At 41.9% G+C, this 22,197-nt stretch overlaps 1 protein-coding gene across 1 annotated transcript in view; it reads left to right on the top strand.

Annotated features, from left to right (window-relative positions):
• Positions 1–22,197, top strand: part of ADAM19 (ADAM metallopeptidase domain 19) — a 71,271-nt gene that overhangs the window by 30,080 nt on the left and 18,994 nt on the right. Inside the window, exons 5-11 of the mRNA XM_063121562.1 lie at positions 1,485–1,561; positions 8,613–8,805; positions 11,444–11,509; positions 17,927–17,998; positions 18,713–18,879; positions 20,006–20,090; positions 21,276–21,415. Coding sequence (XP_062977632.1) covers positions 1,485–1,561; positions 8,613–8,805; positions 11,444–11,509; positions 17,927–17,998; positions 18,713–18,879; positions 20,006–20,090; positions 21,276–21,415 — 800 coding nt within the window. The remainder of the gene's footprint in view (positions 1–1,484; positions 1,562–8,612; positions 8,806–11,443; positions 11,510–17,926; positions 17,999–18,712; positions 18,880–20,005; positions 20,091–21,275; positions 21,416–22,197) is intronic.

Below are 22,197 nucleotides of genomic sequence, written 5' to 3'. Positions count from 1 at the left end.
ACCCCCTTTTAAAGCCATCCAAATTGTTGGCCATCACGACGTCTTGTGGTAGTGAATTCTATAGTTTAACTATGTGCTGTACAAAGAAGTCCTTCCTTTTATCTGTCCTGAACCTTCCACCAATCAGCTTCAAGGGATGACTCCAGGTTTTAGTATTATGAGAAAGGGATAAAAATGTCTCCTTATCCACTTTCTCCACACCATGCGTAATTTTGTTCACCTCTATCCTATCCCCTCTTATTCACCATTTTTCTAAGCTAAACAATCCCAGGTGCTGTAACATTTCCTCATAGGGGAGTTGCTCCAGCCCCTTGATATTTTTTCCCACTTTTTCCAACTGTACAGTATCCCTTTTTTTAGGTGCGGTGACCAGAACTGTCCTCCGTATATGTGTGGTCTCACCATAGATTTCTATAAAGGGGGGGTTGTTGATCTTGGCAGTTTTATTTTCCATTCCTTTTCTAATTATACCAGATTGGCTATTCATGGGAGTGGGGAATACCCAAAGAACCAGAACCTTAAATATATGGTTGCTTTCAAGAAAATTTTAGAAACATGCTGTCAGATAGAAATGGCGATGTACTCTAAGAATGGATCCAGCCAAACTTAGAGTACACCCACTGTAACCAATGGGACATGTTTAGTCACAACTAAATTACACCCCATTGATTTCAATAAGTCCACTCTAACTATTTCCACTGAAACCAAGTTTATAATAAAGTGCTTTAGCCACATCTACCAGTCTTAGGATATCAAAACACCACAGAGCAGGAGTAAGCAATGTGGCATCTGCTCACACCAGTGAACCCTCAGGCACCTTTCTTGACACTCACTGAGGTGTCCTTCCTCTTCCACTTTTTAATTTTTTTATAAAAAATAACATTGTTTCTTACTGGCAGCTGGGATTGGAAAGCAAAATGAGGGCCTCTAACTGCCTCCCATTTTCTTTCCCCTTGAATGCCTCTGGGCCACATATAGGGCTCAGATAAATTCTTCAGAAATGAAAATGACAGGGGGGCTGCATACTTTCACCTGGACAGCATCCATTTTCTGGTAATGCCCAAGACAGTTTCTCAAATTGCCAAATGTGCCCATGGACCCAAAAAGTTGGCTATCCCTGCCATAGAGTTTGTTGGCAATAAAAGTAAAATGCCCATGAATTAGTGTGATCATACTTTGACTTCTCTTATGCGAGAATAAATTTGGTATGTGTGGGTAGAAGAGAGAGACAAGGAATGAATGAGAATGAATGAGAGAAAAAATGGGTTCTAAATAACTAATCTGAGGAGAATAGTTTATTGACAGAGGATCATATCCCTGAAGGATTAGCTAGGCCATGATTGGAACGGTGGCTTTTGTTGTCCTTTTCCTGCATAATACTGAATCAGTTTCAACCAAATGGGGTGAGGGTGGCAGTAGGAAAGAAGAAGTAGTAATTTACGGAATGCTATCTTCCCTTCACAATCTCCATTTTGTCCTCCCAGAATCATTGCTTTTACCATGGTATCGTGAGGGGCATGGCAGATTCAAGTGTGGCACTCAGTACATGCAGTGGTCTACGGTAAGGTCCAAGCTCTCCCTTACAATATTTCAAATTAGTTTAATTCTATGGATTCAGAGGGACATTCTCATTGCTTCATAAGTCAATATTTCAAGATGGGTTCATGGGCAGTAGCTTATATGACTTTTTTTTTTTTAAGGAAGAGGCAAATTCATGGAGGAATGGTGTTATTGTTCTAGGTACCTGCATGACTGAAGTCAGATGCAGAGCGCTAGACTTTTGGAATTAGGAATCTAATTTCTCTTTGTTGCTCTTTCCAACTTACTATCAATAGGAACATAAGAAGCTGCCTTATACTGAGTCAGGCCATTGGTCTGCCTGGTTCAGTGTTGTCTACCAGAGATGGATGAATCTATTAATTTCAGTTTCTCATTTTTCCAAACAATCAGTTTGTTTCTGTCCAATTTCCCCATTTAGTTTGTGACTTTAAAGAAAAAAAAATCGCCATGAAAATTTGTAAGCATTTCCATGTACATTTCTCTTCATATACCCATTTTTGTGTGCAAATTTGCCTAATATACATTTTTTGTACGTTGTTTTCTCTTATAGAATGCTCTTTTGTACTGTTTTCAGTGATATGTGCAATTTTGTGCATGCTTTCTAATATGCACATTTTTATTTAAAGAACTAATCGCAGTATTTTTAGAAGTCAATACCAAGGGATAACCAAAGGTTTGCATATTAATTAGGGAAGTGTGAATCTGGAAAGTCCTTATCAAAATGAAAACCAAACAAAATTGTCCCTTGGCCCTACCATCTACATTGACTGGCAGCTTCTCTCTGGGGTTTCAGGCAGGGGACTTTCCCAGCCCTACCTGGAAAAGCTGGGGATAGAGCCTGGGACCTTCTGCCTGCAAAGCTTCAGCTTTGCCACCAAGCTACACTCCTTCCCCAATCAGCCAGTGGAGGCTGGTGGCTTCAATGCCAGTGGGGCGGAGAATCCGGTCCAGGTTTCAGTCAGAACCAGTCAGAACTCTAAAGTAGCTATCCAAGCTCAATAGCTTCTTTGGAGTTCTGACTGGTTCTGACTGAAACCCGGAGTGGATTCACCACCCCACTGGCATCGAAGCCACCAGCCTCCACTGATTTCAGGATCTTAGTTTTTCATTCATGCTTGCTTTCCTGCCTCCTTTAAGTCTTATTCCTTGCTCTCAGAACAATCTGCATTTCACACACACACACCTCACATCTTTTGGCGTCAACATTTTTAGCCAAAACCTCATTTTTTCTGCAAAGTACTCCTCTACTGTTTATGCCACATGAGGACAGCATTCTACAATGTTCCTGGTTAGCTATGAGACTGTAGTGTAGATATGCACCATTGACTCCATATGAGGAGGACTTGACCTCCAAAAACAATAAATTAAAGATACTGGGTTTTTTTATAAACAGGACGTGGTCACCTTTATTCGAAGCTGGGCTTCTGTCCAGTCAGGAAACAGTTTTGGCTCATTTTTTTAAAAAAAAGAATCCCTCAACAACCTCGAGTGACTTTTAATGTAAACAAACTGTCTGGTGTAAACAAAGTAAACCCTGGCCATTTATGGCTGACATAATGCAAACAGCCCACACAAAATAGGAAGCATCGCAGGTGCACCCTGACCGACTTTTATCCCCCTGAACCCTGTTTTTCCGGCTCTTTTCTGCCTGCCAAGTGGCCATCTAGAAGCAGACTTTTCATTTAGAGTAGGGTTGCTCCCCGTGCTGGCCAGCATCCTTCAGACTGTTCTAACTTGTAAGTCATTTTAGGAATTACTGGAACTAAATGGAAGCTAAACACTTGCACATGTTTTTTTTTGTTTGTTTGGTTCTTGAGGGGAAAGGGATGAGCATGTGGGGAAGGGTGTAGTCTGCCCTTACAGCTCCTTCTTCCTCTCTGCAGTGTGCTCATAATAAATCCATTACAGAAAATGTCCCCAATCTTTCCAACAACAATTCACTTAAAGCTATGCTATATCATTTCCCTCTGTGGAAAGCAAGACTTTCTGTAGTCTATGGTTACAGTGGTATGGACTAGTGCCGCTCCAATATGTACTGAAAATATGTATTCTGGCCACAGTATAATTAGTAATGCATATGCCACCCTACTTCCAATGAGCTCATAGCATGAATGGATGTGAGTTACCTCACTACAACCCTGTGGAGTAGGTTTGGCTGAGAGAGTATAGCCCCATTCAGAAGACACCTTAAAGCATGGCTTTAACCATGGTGGATAAGCCAGAAAGCTGGGCCATGTTCAGAGGACACCTTAAACCATGGCTTTAACCATGGTGAATAAGACTTTTGCCTTAGTCACCATAGCTAAAGCCATGGTTTAAGGTGTCTTCTGAACAGGGACTGTGACTTGCTCAAGGGACTTCATGGCTGAATAGGGATCTTAACCCAGATCTTCTTGGCCAAAGCCCAGCACTAATCATTACCCCACATTTATTACATTAGTGGTGCAATATATGAAAACATCAGTGAAAATGTTGGCCACAATTTTGGCTTATAGCACATCAGTATGAACTGGCATCCTCATACAGTGCCAGCTTTAGGTTTTTGAGAACCCTTGGTCAAGACACACTCAGTGGGCCCCACCCCTCAGTGAATTTACATTCTCATCACCATGGTCACCAGCTGCTATTGCTCTGCCTCCTCTTCCTCATTCTTGCCCCCACTTGCTTTCTTGACAGGCGGAGAGCCAGGAAGCAAGTAGGCAGTGGCATCTGCTGCTTCACCTCCTCCCCACCACCATTGTTTGGGCCAGAGGAAGAGGCAGGAGAATAAGCAGGTTGCAGTGATGAAGAGGAGGAGCAAGTCCAGGGGGCTTTTATCAGTGAGACCCTGCTGGGGTGTAGGCCCTTGGCCTGGCAGTTCCCAACCACACCTGCCCTGTCCTCATAACCTGAAAATTGCCTACATATTTTATTTAGGCAAAGTCACAAACTGTAATTGGATTGCATCAGACTCCAGACCAGGGCAGACAGTCCCTGATTTCAGTTGGGATGATGCAATGGCTTAGCAAATGAATAGCCTTCTAACATTTACCAATATTTTTAGACATATATCGGGCAGTCCCACACATAAAGCTCTGCTTATGTTTCATACTTCTTATGCTCCAACAATTGCTTAAGATTTCCATTTTAGGAAACACGTGCAGTTTCCTATAGCTACAATTCATATTTCTCAATTTCCTGGAAAAGTGACATCCAAACTCTGAACATCTCTCAGAGTTACAACGCTCTCATTTTACACAATTTCTCTTTGCAAATACTTTCAGCATAATCCACTGGAAGCAATCTGGTGAGCAGCCTACAAAGCAGTCTGTGTAGCTGAACTCTCATAGAATTCTTATTTGTTATTGAAAATGCAGAGAAGTGTCTGAGTAAAGTGACAATTTGGGCTTTCAAGGGCAGCTGTCCAAACAACCATGTAAGATTTCATAATGGTTCTCAGTTTGCTTGAAGTTGTGCTGCCCTGGTAGCTTAGAAAGTCTTGCTCCAGTAAAGAACACAAAACTAAAATAGCACACTTATCATCTGTAAAATTTGGACAGCTTGCCTAGACAATACCTTTGTATAGCATTCGAAGTGACACCATAATGTTTCTTATATGTATTCCTCATTTTTCCTTTATACTTCTTTTTGATTATTCTGTTTAATGTAATAAATTCCCTTTTTCTTCCCCTATAAACTATTCCAGAAAGCAGAATACTCTAATGGGCTAAGAGGGCTGAAGTCAAACTTGTGTCAGAAAAAGCCATCTCTTTCCCTTGTTTATTTCAAACTTTAACATATAATTACTATTTTCCTGCCAAATTCTTATGCCTTGATGTCATTTGCATTTTTGCTAGTTTCCAGTTTCAACAGTTTGATTAATTTTGGTCTAGGAAAACTGGAAAAAAATGGTTTGGTAACTTTTTCTTATTAGAATTGAAGTAAAGTAACAAAACATTTTTTTTTTACCAGAACTATGTAAAATGCTCTCAAAAAAACAAACAAACAAACAAACAAACAAATTTGGCTTCTTTTAAGGGAGTGGCTTTCAAACCTTCTACCTTCAGGGACTATCTCCACATTGATATATGTCTGCCAAAGAACTTCTTTGTGCACTGAAAATTACGAGGAATATGTTTTTCTGTGCACAGTCAGTTTCTATGGAGGACTGGCTAGGCCTATTGGGCCTCCTTGTTGCCACACACCAAGCAGGATATAACACTTTGAAAGCGGTTTGAGTCATGGCCCCAACAGTAGTCAGTGCACTTCAATACCGTTATAAAGCAGTAGTGTAGATCCTGCCTCTGATTGAGAAACCATCCTGAAGCATAATCAATACAGGATGCAGGGAGCATATGCCTTGTTTCCTAGCAGGCTGGGGAAGGTGTTTTTCTCCTGGGAAACATTACACCTTGTTTCCCAAGAGAGTCACTGGGAATCTGGTAGTGCCCCCGCATTTGTGGTGGCCACGGTGGCAGCAGCAAGAGACACAGTGGGGGCCCTTGGGTGGCAGTGTGGCTGCTTCCAGTGGTGGCGGGGGAGGGATGCAGCTTGCATGGGGGGTTCTGGGGAGGCCAGTGCAGATCCTATTCCACCAAAGTTGCCCACCCCTGGCCTGAATGGAGGACGCCTTTGCACGTACAGCTTCCACATGAGCCAGAAGAAATAATAGTGCTTAATTTCTGCACCAATTAATTGAAATTAATCATTTTCTGCTTCATTGTTTGCTCCTTGCATTGTTTGGTATTGTTATTGTAGCTAGACTTGTTTTTAATAGCGTATTTTAAACAGGATTTGTACTGCTACTGCAATTGAAGTTGTTTTTAATAGTGTATTTTAAATGTGTTGCTTAAATATTTATATGTGAACCCCTTAGGGATTTTATTATATTAAGTGGTATATAAGTATTGTGCTAAAAATAAAAATAGTGCAAGGTTCTGGCTTGTATGGAAGCCCTTCTGCAGACATTCATCCTGTATGCATGGATGCCTGTGGGAGGAGCTAAACAGCATGTGCAACATCAGGGGCGGAGCTACTCAGTGCAGCCCCATCCTGCTTGCATGTTCAGGTAAGTGCTGCCTATGATAGACACAGGCCTAATCTACACCAAGCAAGATATTGCGCTATGAAAGCGCTATGAAAGCAGTATATAAAAGGCAGGAGCCTCACCAAGCAGGATATGACACTATGAAAGCGGTATACAGTATGTGTAAATGGGCCCCAACAGTTGTCAGTGCACGTCAATACCGCTATGAAGCAGTAGTATGGCTCCTGCCTTTTATATACTGCTTTCATAGTGCAATATCCTGCTTAGCGTAGTTTAGGCCACAGTTGACTGATAATGGTGTTGGCTGCAGAACTTGACCCTTCTACACACATTCTTTCTCTACCCATTTGTGATCTAGTCATTCCACTCCCGTGATAGGAACTTGGCTGTGGTATTGCTGACCACTGCTACTAGTATCAAAAGCCATCCTTCAGCCAGAGAAGAATCCCTGACTGTCCTGTCAAATCTTTCCTTGAGGAAGGGCACCCTCCACTGACAGCCAGCTGAATGTATTTGAATAGAAGCTTTTAAAAAGCTGGAGTCATTTCCCCCTGCCATAAAGTATTTCCCCATCTGTGTGTGTGTGTGGGGAGGAATTAAGTTTCAAATAACGTTTTTCTTAAAATCCCAAATGCACTATATTCACAACTCCCCATTGTCTCTTACTGTCCATCCTTTCCTTGATCTTAGACCTTAGCCAAATATGCTTAAATGTTCTGATACTTTTTAAAAATGCTAAAATGTTCAGCTGTGTCATAGCAGTATTATTATTATTATTATTATTATTATTATTATTATTATTATTATTATTGCCTTGGTGAGGAGAAAGTGTGTTAGTCCTAAAAAAAAGTAGAAGTGGATCATTGTTATGGCTTCAGTTTCCATAGCATCCACTGGAAAGAAGTAAGCAAATCCTGTTCATAGCCAATAAGGACACACCTGCAAGTTCCTTGTTTAAGGGCAGGGGTGCAGAACCGCAGTCCCAGGGGCCAAGTTCAGCCTGCCTGTTATTTCAGTCTGGACCTTTGGGGGTCGCTGCATGGCCATGCCCACTTCCCCTGGCTCTACCCCCTTTCTGCTGACCACCAATCATTTGGTTGTTTCCTGGCTTTCGTGCAGTTTGTTCCACATTCTAAACGGTTGAAAAGTCTCCCATAAGGCTTAGTGAAGAACTTGTATGCCGACATTTTTTGTATTTTGGCCACACCCCTTTTGCCCTTGACCCCACCCACTACCAGAATGTGGCCCCCAAGAGCTTCTCTCAAATGGAATTTGACCCTCAGATTGAAAGAGATTCTGAACCTCTGTTTTAGGAAGTCGGAGGCATTACATGTATAATCATCACAGTCCAGACATACTGATGATGTTGGTATTTGTTGGTTTCCCAAGTGCTCATGCAACTGAGTGTACCAATCAACATGTCTGGCTTCCTACTTTCAGCATAGGTATAACCTAGGAAAAGAGGGCCTGCCTTTTCAAAGGATACATCTGGACTTTGGTTTGAATATTATAGTGCCATGCTGAAGAAGGGGGAGCTGCCAGTTTACTCCTCGAAATTCCTAACACCAAGGCATTTTGGAGATATTTTATGTTTTAGAATATTTCAGAAGTCTGTGCATGATCTGAAACAGAGTGGAAAGGCCCTTCCCACAGTCGCCATTAACTAACATGTAATGAAAGTGAACCCAAATCAGCATAAAATGAAAAATATAGATAAAGCAAGGTGGTTATTGGTTTATTTTATTTATTTATTTATTTAGAGTATTTTTATCCCGCACCTCAGCCAAAAGGCTCTCGGAGCGGCTTACAATGTATCAGTAAAGAAGACAGTCCCTACCCTCAGGCTTACATTCTAATGTAAGTACTAAGATAACTCGCAGTACAATCCTATATGTGTCTGGTCAGAAGTAAGCCTCATTGAGTTCAACCGAGGTGAATGGGTGCAAGATGGCAGCCTTCACTTAATTTTTGAGTAATCAAAATACTTGGCTTTCACAGCTTCTGTCTTATTGCTATTGTCTTTCAGAGGCCTTATAGTTCTAGGCAGCAACCTCAGTTACATCTTGGAACCACTTCCTCATAGCCAGGAGCAACACTCAATCTACAGGTCTGAACATCTCAAGTTTCCGAGGGGTACCTGTGGAAACCAGCATTTGGGGTCAAATACCATGGATTGGCTGACTGAGTTGACAGGCCGAACTGAGCCACATTATCACAGAGTGAGTATTTCTAAATTATCCCATTTTATTTATTTATTTATTTATTGCACTTATATACCACTCCCATAGCTGGGGCTCTCTGGGCGGTTTACAAAAATTCTAAAATTAAGATAAAAACGAGTATACAAAATTTAAAATTCTAAAACACAGAACATACACACATAAAGCATTATATCTTATATCCTATAAGATTTAAAAAATTAAAAATCCTAAGAGGTTTACAAAAATAATAAGAACTCATATAGCTTCTTAAGCATTCAAAATGACGCTCATGCATTATTTTAATAATCCTTACAAGTGCCCTGTAAGATAGGGTGGTTTATTATCCCTGTATTACAGATAAGATGGCTGAGTCTGAGAAATAGTACCTTACATAAGACCACCCAGAGAATTCATCTCTGAGTGGAACTGTGGATTTTTAGTTCAACCACATAATCTTAACTTCTTTGCTATACAAACCCCTTTTTCCATTACTTAGTTTAGTTTTCTTTTGAGACTGAAACAGAAAGTTTTGTCAACCTGTTGGCCAGCAATTAGGTCAACAAGAAGATAATCTATCAGGTTCTCATGTTTTTTAATTGTTTCCCTGAGTCACAACAATGCATCTTCTAATTTCTGACCTGCTATGCCTGAATGACATGGTCACCTTAAAGCTATGAAGACCAGAAACATTTACTAATGTTTTTAGTATATGAGAAATTTAAAAATATGATTTAAAATTAAAAGACTTGTAACGAGACATTTACAGGGGAGTAGCTCAGTAGTTATTTTCGTTGCCTTCATTAATTCATTGATAACTAATGAAGAATTCATGTAATCCACAAAACATTAAGTATGGGCGTTACTAGACGAGGGTGTAGCGCGCGTTACCTTCCGCAGTCGTGTCGAGGCTTCCAGATGACGTTCACCAGGATCCATCGTTATCCTGTGGTGAAGCCTCTTTATCCCGTCTTTAAAAAAGTGAGTTCTAGTGCGCCTTTTCCTGCCGGCCCGCGCTAATTCGGAGTAGGTGTGGGAAGATGTGAGGTCACTGCGGTCCGCACTGGTCAGGAAAAGGCATGCTAAGGGGAGTGGCCAGCGGCTTCGGTCAAGCCACCTCCGCCATTTGCACCCAGTCCGCCAGCTGGGGCAGCGCAGCTGAGCGGCTTTTTTTTTATTATTCCCACAGTGACAATTTGCGCAGGAACGGAGGAACGGAAAAGTGGCTGGTGTGCTGCTGGGGGTGTGTGGGGGATGGGTGGGGGATGTGCGCCTGTTTTTTCTACTTCAACCTCTGCGTGGGTCACTTTTCCGAAAGGCGGGCATCCCACAGTCATGGGAAGTTGGTGACTCCTCGCGGTGGGCAGCCATAGCGGCCGCATAATGGCGGTGCTGTACGCTGCGCCGAAGATGTCAAGGCTAGCGGGGACTGAGGGGGACGGTCCAGGCATGAAGGGCTGTGTGCCTGTTGGTGTGGGTACGCGGCTGGAAGAGGGCACAGCTGTTTCTGGGCTGCTGCCATGCCTACGCCCAGATGTGGGTTGGGTCCGTGGGATGGGGGGGAGGGCACAGAGGCGGTCATCGCCACTGACACTTCAGAGGCATGATGGGAGATGTAGGCACAGAGTGCCCATGCAGACGACTGACCTCAGGTCATATTACACCCGCCACGACCCCCATCAGGAAGTGACCGCATCAATGTTGACCCTCAACACCGGCACTCGCTGGTGCCTGAGGGGGCTGGTACGCAGCAGCAGCAGCAGCAGCAGCACTTCAGCTGGCACTGCCACTGCCGGTGCCGCCACCGGCGCCGGTGCCGTGGTGGCATCGCTGACGGCTGCGCAAGCGACCTATACTGTTTGCGGTCTTTCGGACTTGCGCAAACTGTGCGGCGAGCGAAAAAAAACCCACGGAAATCAGGCCGGTGTGGCTGCGCAACCGTGCTCGAGGCGGCAGCAGCACAACCGGTGCAAACTTCCGCCACAAATTTAAGGAAGGTGTGGATCATGAGGCGTCACGGCTGAACGGGGAAATCCGCTTTCACCGCTCCTCAACGACGGAACACCCGGTAGGTCTAGCAAAGCCCAAAGTGTCTGTGAGATGAGTGAGAGTGGCACTAAGATGAGGAAGAGACATGGGCCTCATTTACACCAAGAGACATGGGCCTCATTTACACCAAGCAGGATATTCCACAGGGTATGAAAGCAGTATATAAAAGGCAGGAGCCACACTACTGCTTTATAGTGGTACTGAAGTGCACTGACAACTGTTGGGGCCCATTGAGACATACTGTATACCGCTTTCATAGTGCTATATCCTGCTTGGTGTGGCTCCTGCCTTTTATATACCACTTCCATAATGGAATATCCTGCTTGGTGTAAATGAGGCCCATGTCTCTTGGTGTAAATGAGGTGAATTAACTGTAAGAGAACAATTCCTGGAAAAAATTATATAATTTAAAATACATTTATGCTTATTTTGAAGAACTTCCCATGCAAGGTTAAACTCATTTTTGGTACTCATTTGCCTTAAAACCACTACGCAGATAACAACTTTATGTATGTAACAAAACGAGTACTTTTTAAAGAATGTGTAATTTTAATTTTAAGAAGCTTTATAAATCAGTTGAACAAATACAATTTCTGTGCTTCTGCCATAGGTAAAGAGGGATGATCAACAGTCTATGAAATATGTGGAGCTTCTACTAGTGGCTGATCATGCAGAGGTAAGAGAAACATGTATTTAGATCAGATCAAAATCAAACCCAGGATTGATAGACCATGCAGTGACAAACTACACATTACACAGGCGATCAGTGAAGGAAAGAGCAATCTTACAGGCACTGGGCAAGTGTCCCAGAGATCATAGGATGGCTTAGGAAACCCCTCTGAGGTCAGACGTAGTGCTCTGACCCCAGAAGGGGAAGTAGGAGATCCGATCCGAGGCTCCTTCCTCTTGCAGTCAGCATGGAAAGAATAAGTAATGCTTCTTCGAGAGTGGGAAAGTGACTAAGGAGGAGGAGGAAGAAAGGGGGCATGTTATGGATTTGGCCTTTGCTCAGTGTTTTCCATTTATTGTTTCATATTTAGGAAGACTTTGACTGCCCGTTAACTACCTATAGCTGATCAATACACATATTGTACATCAAAAATTGTTTTAGGTGGATTATATTTTGGTTTTCTAGTAACAAGAATTAGTAAAGGATTTTTTTTCATCCATTTTTAAATTAGAAATATACTTGTAGCATCACATAAAAATACAATCTATATAAAATGACATAAAACATTCTTGTTGTTAAACAGACCTTTGCTAAAGATTCTTAGGTCTTAATAACTTAACAGGATTTTTTAAAATTATTTTTTCTTGTTCTTAGACTTCCAGTCCTAATAGAGTGAAAAGGAAAGATATCATTCTAAGTACCATGTTCCCCATTCAATTCTGAATAGTCTGTACAGCTGACCAGGGAACAAGCAACTGCATTCTAAAATCAATCCATATTTACACATTTTTGTGTAGAAATTACCTCATACCTAATATTATCTACTATCCCATACATTAATGATCACAGTCTTAATTGTTACTAAACATTCCTCTAAAATTAGAACATATAAAAAGACTTAAATTTATGCCTTTCTACATAAGATCAATTTTGAACTGTACCTTTGAGAAGTTAAATCCTTACTCAAAATTTGCCAATTAAACTTAAACTCTATACAACTGTGTATCAAGCTTTTTGATATGTATGCTAATTTTTTTTTGCTTATTTATTTATTTATTACATTTTTATACCGCCCAATAGCCGAAGCTCTCTGGGCGGTTCACAAAAATTAAAACCATCATAAAACAACCAACAGGTTAAAAACACAAATACAAAATACAGTATGAAAAGCACAACCAGGATAAAACCACGCAGCAAAATTGATATAAGGTTAAAATACATAGTTAAAACAGTATAATTTAAATTTAAGTTAAAATTAAGTGTTACTTAATACTGAGTGAATAAAAAGGTTTTCAGCTGGCGACGAATGGAGTACAATGTAGGCGCCAGGCGGACTTCTCTGGGGAGCTCATTCCACAACCGAGGTGCCACAGCGGAGAAAGCCCTCCTCCTAGTAGCCACCTGCCTCACTTCCTTTGGCAGGGGCTCACAGAGAAGGGCCCCTGTAGATGATCTTAAGGTCTGGGTAGGTACATATGGGAGGAGGCGTTCCTTCAAATAACCTGGCCCCAAACCGTTTAGGGCTTTAAACCTGGACTGGCAGCCAATGAAGTTGTAAAAGGACTGGCGTAATGTGATCTTGCCAGCCAGTCCCTGTTAGTAAACGGGCTGCCCTGTTTTGTACCAGCTGAAGCTTCCGGACTGTTTTCAAAGGCAGCCCCACGTATAACGCATTGCAGTAATCCAAACGAGAGGTTATCAGAGCATGGATAACTGTAGCTAGGCTATCACTGTCCAGATAAGGGCGCAGTTATTGATAAGCAAATACTTTCAGTCATGTTTGACATGGAATAATACAACCTCACACCTGTTCTTTACTCAAATAACTTTGTGGCCCAAGTGGTAGGACTTTAACTCAGCATTTTCTCTTTGGATACCATCAGGTTAACTTTACCACTATTTTTTATGCCAGCTACCCAGAATTCATTGTGAACCTGCTTGTTTCTCTGCATTATCTTCCTTTTAATGCAATTACTACTTTTTACTTATTTATATTTTCAGATTCTTAATTATCTATTATTAACATTTGACATTTGCATTTCCTAATAAGACATTTTACATTGTTTTAAGAGAGGTGTATTAGCATTTACTCAGTAGTCTTTCCAGGGAGCCCAAAAAGCAAAATCAGTTTTTTTCTAAAAATCTAGAACAGGTATTCTGGTAGGCGGGGAGAGGAGGAGATGGGAGAGGCCAGGATACAAGTTATCCTGAGCCTCCTTCCCTCCCCCTCCAAAGCATCCTCACTAGGTGGACTGAAAAACTAGTGTAGAGAAAATATAGCAGACCAGAGGGCAGGGAGGTGAAGATTGCCTCTGCTGCTCCTTCTGCCCAATGGGCTTCCAAGCAGCAAAGGCTCAGTCCATAGGATTGTGCCCTGAACCTTCCAATGATTGATTTTTACTTAGATGTAGTTATAGGGGTATCCTGTATCCTGATTTAATTTTTCTTCACCACAGCTAATATTAACTTTGACAGTATCATTGGCTTTTGATTTGGAAAATGGCACGGGGAGAAAGTGGTTAACCTCTCCTGACTTCCAGTTAAATTTGGAATTGTCTGTGGCTGCTTTTAATATAAAAAAGCAAAACTCCAATTTCGATCTCCTTTGTAACAGGCTTTTTAGCTGCTGTGTGCATTTTCCAAATCCAACCTAGCAATGTTCCTCAGCCCAGAACTGCAATCATAATTCTCCACTCCTATTCATTTAGCTACTGGCCCTTCTCCTGAAACATTTAGTAAAGATTGAAATTGTGGTTGAGACCACTCGCTTATTTTACGTAGCCCATGTAAGCAATTGACAGAGATGTAAAAACATCCTGCCTGAATATGCCTGGAGTCTGTTTCTAATTAGTGACCTGGATCTTGTTGGGTCCATGTCTTGTTAATCGCTCCCAGGACTGTTAGGTCATGCAGGCATCTTTTATTTTAATGGCTTTTTTTTCCTGGCCCACTCTCCTTCAAAGATGTGGCGGCTGCTCGTATAATTTATCTGGGGGAACTGGATCTTTATATGACTCTTGTTTTCCCACTTGTAATTTTGCAGTTGATGTAAAGTACATGTTCCCACCATCGTCAACACGAGCTATAATTTATTCTAAGTAAAACTAGAGCAGAAACACCATTGCATTTCTCTCTTCCTAAGAAGCTGCGCCCAGAGTGAGAAAAATGTAGAAGATGCTTGTGTTTGATTTCCCATATTCTTTTGCTAGATAAATGAAATGTACGTATTTGTTTCGAGACCTCAGAGAGAAATGGGCAGATTTGTTTTCCCAATCTCACCCTAAGAAAAAAAGGAAATATATGTTGTTGTTGTTGTTGTTGTTACTCTTGCTGTTGTTTTCAAAGAGCACACAAACCCACAAATAGTGTAGGATTCCATATGCTGTTGGACTCACTCCCATCATCCCTACTATGGCCAGTAGTCAGGCATGATGGGAGTTATAGGCCATAGCTAGACAGGGCAATATCCTGGGGCGATCTCTGGGATCGTCCCTGTGCGATCACATGATGCACAGGGGATCCTGGGATCAGAGAGGGATGATCCCTCCCTTGCCTCGGGATCTCACCCTGCCCTTTGAGCCCGCTTTTTCCACGGTCTCGGGCTGATCCAGACATGAATCTACCTGTACACTGCGCTCAACATCTAAGGTTCTCCTCCGAGTGCCTACTCCGAGGGAAGCTCGGAGGATGGCAACAAGGGAGAGGACCTTTTCGGTGGTGGCCCCCCGACTGTGGAATGATCTCCCCAATGAGGCTTGCCTGGCACCAACACTGTTATCTTTCAGGTGCCAGGTCAAGACTTTTCTCTTCTCCCAGACATTTAACAGCATTTAACAACGCTAAGTTTGTTTTTTAACAACCCCCAGAACTGTTGTTTTTAAATTGATACTGTTGTTTTTATACCATTGTTTTTATGTTTTTGATGGTTTAAAATTTTGTATTCTTTTAATGTTTAATGTTTTTAACTTTTGTGAACTGCCCAGAGAGCTTTGGCTATGGGGCGGTATATAAATGCAATAAATAAATAAATGAATAAATAAAATTAAGGTTTGTCCTGGCTCCTCACAGTTACTCGCGAGGAGCAGGGACCCATGCATGGGGCGCAGAGCTCCTCAGGAGCTCTGCACCAAGGCTTACTTTCTGCACATGAGAGCTCGTGCGCTCCTTCTTTAAAAAAAAAATGGCGTCCACAATGTCGTGCACTGCGTGTAGACCAGTGCGATGATCTCACGATCATAAAATCATGAGATCATCGCGGTAAAAACCCCTGGTCTAGCTGAGGCCATAGTCTAACAGAAAGGTCACAAGTCCCCCACTTCCTGCGCTGCTTGTTACTTGGATAAAGCAATATTTACAGGGACACGGCTTGTGAGACTTAGCTCCCAATTTCCCTGCTTTTTTTGGTGCTTGGTTGAAAACTGTAGAGCTTTAACGTTGTTTTGTAAACCGTAGTTTTTTTGTTTAATGAATATGCTCAGATAACAGATACTTCATTAATACTTCCAGTAGAAGATATATTTTAAAACAAGGAGGCAAAACCTGTTTCAACTCAAGGGCCAAATTCCATTTTAGAGAAGCACTTGGGGGCCATTCAAGTGGTGGGATGGGCCAAAAGGGGCAGGACCAAAAATATTGAAGATGCCAGCATATTGTAGCTGAACACTCTTGCTGCAAGCAGCTAAGACTTAGGAGAGGCATTTCAGAATGGACGAAAAACATGCAAAAGCCAGGAAACCACTAAACAATAGCTTTTAAATATTGAGTTTGTTCTGACTCTATACTGTTAGCCTCACCCTACCCCGGTGCCTGTTTACACTTCCCTGTGCCTGTTTGCATTCTCTTTCCCTCCTTATTGTTTACTACAACTTTATTAGATTGTAAGCCTATGCGGCAGGGTCTTGCTATTTACTGTGTAATCTGTACAGCACCATGTACATTGATGGTGCTATATAAATAAATAATAATAATAATAATGGTCGTAGAAAAGGGCATGGCTTACTGGGAAACCCCAGAGGGTTGGGTTTGGCCTCTGGCCCTGAGGTTCTGCACCCCTGTTCTAAAAGACATGCATTGCACACACATTTTTTTGCAGTGTTTCCTTCACAGAGGCTGCAAAGCAGAAGCTACATCTGCACTTGCAATAGTCATGATTTATGGCCTGCACAGCAAATTACTGAGATCGTATGCGAACATCAGGACAGGATGAGTTGCCATAAAGCTAGTATGGGGCGAAGGAACTGGCTGAGCATGAGGGAGAGGGATTACAAATATTGGTTTCTATAAAACATGCTGTTTGGATCAAGATAATCTAAATAACCTCTGCCAAAAACTTCCAGATTCCATGTTCAGAATAATGTTCCAACAGTGTTGTGTAATGTTGTATGGGGAGATGGCCCTCTTTTCATAATTGTGGGGGTTTGAGAAGAAGCAATCCTGGATCTGCTATGTTAAGTGCTCTTTTTAGAATTTGTAGTGCTGTTCTGATACTATGGTGTAAGCCAATTCTGCCTGAGTGCTTGCTGTTGCAGCCCCAAAATGTCTGTTCACCTTGTCCATTTGTAAATAAAAGAAATTATTATAAAGATCCCTTAGATCTTTAGTGTTCTGTATTAAATAAAAAACACTTGCCCATATAAAGGCTAAACTTTAACCTTTCTACCATTCAGAAAATTGGGATCATGAAATAATCAAATCAGCAGATCAAGAAAAAATGCATGTGATTACTCTGAATTATTCATTTAATTTTCATTTCATTCATTTATTAGATTTTAGTTTGCTTCCCACCACCAAGGAAGTGTCAAAGCGACTTACACAAAAGAAAATGACACAAACCCATAACCAATATAACGAAGTCATGCAAAAAGAAGTAATCAGTATAGCAAAATCATACAATATACATATCAAGTTTTATTTATTCTGGTTTATGATTTAAGTATTAATAATACAATACTTCATTTAAGCATGTGCTGGAGGGGTAGAGGCCAAGGAAAAAGATTTGTTGGGTGATATTATTAAACCAAAACTTTGACTTATAAATGTTAATGGGATAACGTGAAACTGAAACGTTGGCCACGCTAAGCCATGGTTAGGCCGCTAACCCTTTTGCAGCAAATGGTTAGTGAGCATGTTTAAACTGTGGCTATGTAGCCACCATGGTTAGGAATGGTTCACACAACATGCTAAGTCATGGTTCACCCAACACACTCTGCCATAATGTTTAGCTCAAAATGCTTAACCACTGTGGCTTAGTGTGTCGTCTAAACAGGGTTGTTATGTTTCAAGTCTTGTTGGTTGGCTAGTAACAGTAGTCAGCTTTCTGGGGGCAGCATCATACGGGAGCCAGGCCAGAACCCCACAGGAATGCATTTCACAGCAGTGATCTTTTGCAGTATGGTTCTGAATTGCTTTTCTTCTCCCTTTTAGTTTCAGAAGCATAATTACGACCTTCAAGCAACCAAGAACAAGTTAGTGGAGGCTGCCAATTATGTAGATAAGGTGAGTCCAGTTACGTACGGTTTACAAGAAAACGGACATCCTTAAGAAGTGTAAAAGCTGAGGACCTAATGGCATGTTATATGCAGATAGCTACTATTATTCCAGAGAAAAGCAGGTTGGGGGAGAAAAGGCTAACCTTTTCCCCTCCCATCATTCCAAATCCTCCCAGCCCCACCCTCACGTCACTTTCGCCCTGTGGGTTTCCAAATGTTTCAGAGGACAAACCTGTTGCATGGGGGAAAGCCGCTGAGAGAACATTTGAAGCAGATGAATGGTAGGCAGGCAACAATCACCACTTTCCCCCCATTGCTGTAGCAAATGCTAGTTATGTTGCACACATGTTGGCTTATGCTAGCACTCACCTCTGTGCTGTTTCTCTGCCTCACATCACCACCGCCACCCACCCAAGCTGCTGTTCCAGATAAAAGAGCCTTCAGGGACTAATTACAGACATTTGCAGGTAGTGCTTAGTTTGACTCTAAGAATGTCTCTAAGAACTCAGTCTCAGCTTAGTTCATATCTAAGAAATCAAAACAGGGCTATAGAACACTGTCAGCATTTTGCTATATGGTTGTGCCAATTTCCTTCCCAGGGCAAACTGGATAAGGAAGAAAGTGGTGCAACATGTTATTTCTAAACTTTAGCTCATATTAAAAATAGTAGAACCAGAGCCAGTTGACTAACTCCAGCTCTTTTCCCCCCTCAACATCTCAGTTTTACAAATCCTTGAACATACGGGTTGCTCTGGTTGGACTTGAGGTCTGGAATGACCATAATAAGTGTGACATCTCTGCGAACCCACATTCAACCTTGTGGTCTTTTCTTTCTTGGAGGCGCAAAATGCTCACGCATAAAAAGCATGACAATGCCCAGCTGATCACGTGAGTTGCTTTTCTAAGAATGACATTGCCCCCCTCTCTCCATGTTTACAAGATGTGAGCCTGTACTATTCTTTGTGAAGGTGTTGCTACTCATTATGCCTCTAATGTTTCTGTAGAATCAGCTGCAGTTATGACTCAAAACCAGGAAGCACATTTGGGGGGGGGGGGGGGCAAATGTTCATGAATCAGTGACATGTAGAAATGTGTCCATACTTCATGCTACAAGTTTGTTCGTTTGTTGTTTTTTATTTTATATATCACACTTCTACTTGGTATATCATTCACAGTCACGCGACATTTTGATGATGCATTCCACTTGATTTGCTGTGTTTATTTTACACAAGCATCTTTACATCATGATGATGATGATGATCTGGTTCCTAAGGGACTGATCATCATGTGGATCTCAGGGCATTTAATAGAGATTAAATGCCACAGTGTTTGGAATGGACTGAGCAGAAGCTATTTATTTACCCTATGTATCTGACTTTGGGGGAATTCAGATGACCCATGAATGGTCCCCCATGATATCTGTCCCCCATGACCTTCCACTGGACAGGTGCTTTTTGTAGGTTTCAAAATTGTAAAGAGCATTCCAATTGCAAGACCGTTGTTTCTTGTCATTTTTTTCCCTTGTCATTTTAAATAAGAGCAATTCAACTTACATTTGAAAGAATAACTTTCATGCCGTGATGCCATTTTCTATAAAAGATTCTCATTGGCATGTAGCCTTAGGGGAAAACAGCAGTCTTGAGCTTTATTTATAGATTTTTTTTAAAAAAAACAACCCATAACTTTATGCATAGATCAGGGGTGGGGAGTTCTTTACTCAAGAATCAAACTCCATTTTGGAAAGCTACTTAGGGGCCCCATTGCAATGGTGGGTGAGGAGCAGGGCAAAATACACAGAACACAAGTACTTACAAGTATTAGGGAAGACTTTTAGAATGGGAAGAAAAACTGCACATGGCCATCTGTGGCTCCCCTGAGGGAGCCCATCCTGAGTTTCTCTATCCTCTGCACAGATGGACACAAAAGGCTCTGGTTCCTCTGAATCCTTTAGCATTCAGGCCTTTGTAATTTAACTCTTATCTGCAATTTCATTCTCTCTCCTAATGTGTTTCAGTGGGATGTCCTTCCATGGTACTACTATTGGCTTGGCACCTTTGAAGGCCATGTGTTCTATCTATCAGTCTGGAGGAGTGAATATGGTAAGTTGTTCTAATACAGGAACATAACTCACCAAGAAGTTGTTGTGCTCAAAAGCCATTGAAATGAATGGGAGTGATGCTTTGTGCATGCTGCAGCTACCGTCAGTAGGACTCAAGGTTCCCCCCAGTGAAAGCCAAAGCAGACATGGCTTTAAATGTGTGTCTTGTGGCTCTGTCTTCTAAAGTAGGCACCATGGGGATGATCCAGATGTTAAAAGCCCTGCCCCCTTCACTCTCCATGTTAGGGCCCCATTCCAGAATAGGGCCCCTGTACTTATTCTAGAGTAAAAGGGGGCAAGATAATGCTAATAGACACACATTTAAAAATGGGGGGGGGGGGAGACATAGCTGCTAGATACACAAATTGGTTGGTAGTACATTCAAGACTTCCAAGATAAAGCAGTACTCTATGCAACACAAAAGTAAGTATGGAATTTGCTGTCACAAGACACAATGATGACCACTGTCTTTGATGGATTTAGAAAGGGGGGTTAAATAAATTTATGGAAGGGAGGTCTGTTGGCAGCTACTTGTTATGATAGCTAAATGGAGCCTCCATGTTCAGAGGCAGTACCTCTGCATACTATTTGTTGGGAGGAGAAATAATAGGCAAGGGGTATGGCCTTCATGATCTGCTTCTGGGGTTCATCCCAGAAGTGTCTGGCTACTGTCAGAAATGGACTGCTAGGCTGAGGGCATAATCCATTGCATGTTTAGACAGAAAAAAAGGTCCTACAACTTCCAGCATTCCCCAGCCATGAACCATGTGTGTGATCCGACAAGATGGCTCTTACATTTTTAATAGAATGTGTTCCTTAAAATATGGAATTACATACCTTTGTGTTGTTGTTGTTGTTGTTTTAAAAAATCTTCCAAATGACAAAAAATTGGTGAGAAAGAGAATGCAATAGCACCCAAATCTATAGAATTGCCACATGGAGTCCTTGTTCCAAATTGCTTCTAAGTCCACAAAATGGATCAGGTCATCTCCTTCATCCAATACTTGTTAAACCATGTAGAAGCTCACTTGGGACTTGAAGGCACATTTAGATGACCATATTTAATTAATTAAATTAAGTATTCTACATAATGTTGGGCATTGTGATTGATAAGCCCATCTCCTCCATTCTCACTTTCCTACGTGATATGCTGACTCTCACCATTGATTCTGTTGTGCCTGAACAGGATCACTCTGAAAATGCCATTGGAGTTGCTGCCACTATGGCCCATGAGATGGGACATAATTTTGGCATGAGCCACGATTCAGCAGGCTGCTGCACTGCCAGTCCTATAGATGGAGGCTGCATCATGGCTGCTGCAACAGGGTGAGTTGGCTCTCCACTGGGTTCACTAGAACATACTAAAAACTGAGCTCCATTTTTGTGTTTTACTTAGGGGCTGTCCATCCGTCCTCAAAGCCCTGTGGTGGCTGCAAATCAGCACTGTGTCAGTTCTATAACTTTTTGCCAAAGTTGTGCTTTAAAGAAATCAGGGATTTACCCTGACTTTTGTCTTCAAAGTGAGGTCATCATGGCCCTTCTGCTGTGTGAGTTTGCCTCCGGTGTTGGGCCAGGGCATTCCGGAGCGGATGGCGACCACTGATTGATTGTTGGAAGCTGGGAAGAGGATAGGGGTGGGTTCCAGTACATGGATGACTGTCGGAAATCCTGTGCTCCCTGTGGGGTTTCAGGGAGGAGGAACGGCAGAGCAGCACCGTGAAGCTAGTTAGAAGCAGCCCTTTGTCTGGGAAGTGCAAATCAGATCACTTGCTTCAAAATGCAGTCTGAATGAAACCCTTAAGCAGTACTGTCATCAAGAGTAGACATGGAGTGTCATCAGACGAATGTTTTATCGCATGCTTGTTACTGCCCACTTACAGATGTTTGCAGGATGATGTCTTCTGCCTCCCATGCATCTCCCGCTCCTTCTGGCCATTTTTTCATCACAAAATAGACCACGGCAAATAATCTTCTTCTTCTTCTTCTTCTTCTTCTTCTTCTTCTTCTTCTTATTATTATTATTATTATTATTATTATTATTATTATTTTGAAACGAAATGTGCCGCCATTTTCTGCTGTCTGCAGGAAAAGCAGCGCAATAAAAACAG

The sequence above is a fragment of the Elgaria multicarinata genome, chromosome 3 (assembly GCF_023053635.1).
Source record: "Elgaria multicarinata webbii isolate HBS135686 ecotype San Diego chromosome 3, rElgMul1.1.pri, whole genome shotgun sequence".
Lineage (NCBI taxonomy): Eukaryota > Metazoa > Chordata > Lepidosauria > Squamata > Anguidae > Elgaria > Elgaria multicarinata.
Note: the sequence above shows the minus strand (reverse complement) of the source record. Positions and strands in the feature narration are given on the sequence as shown.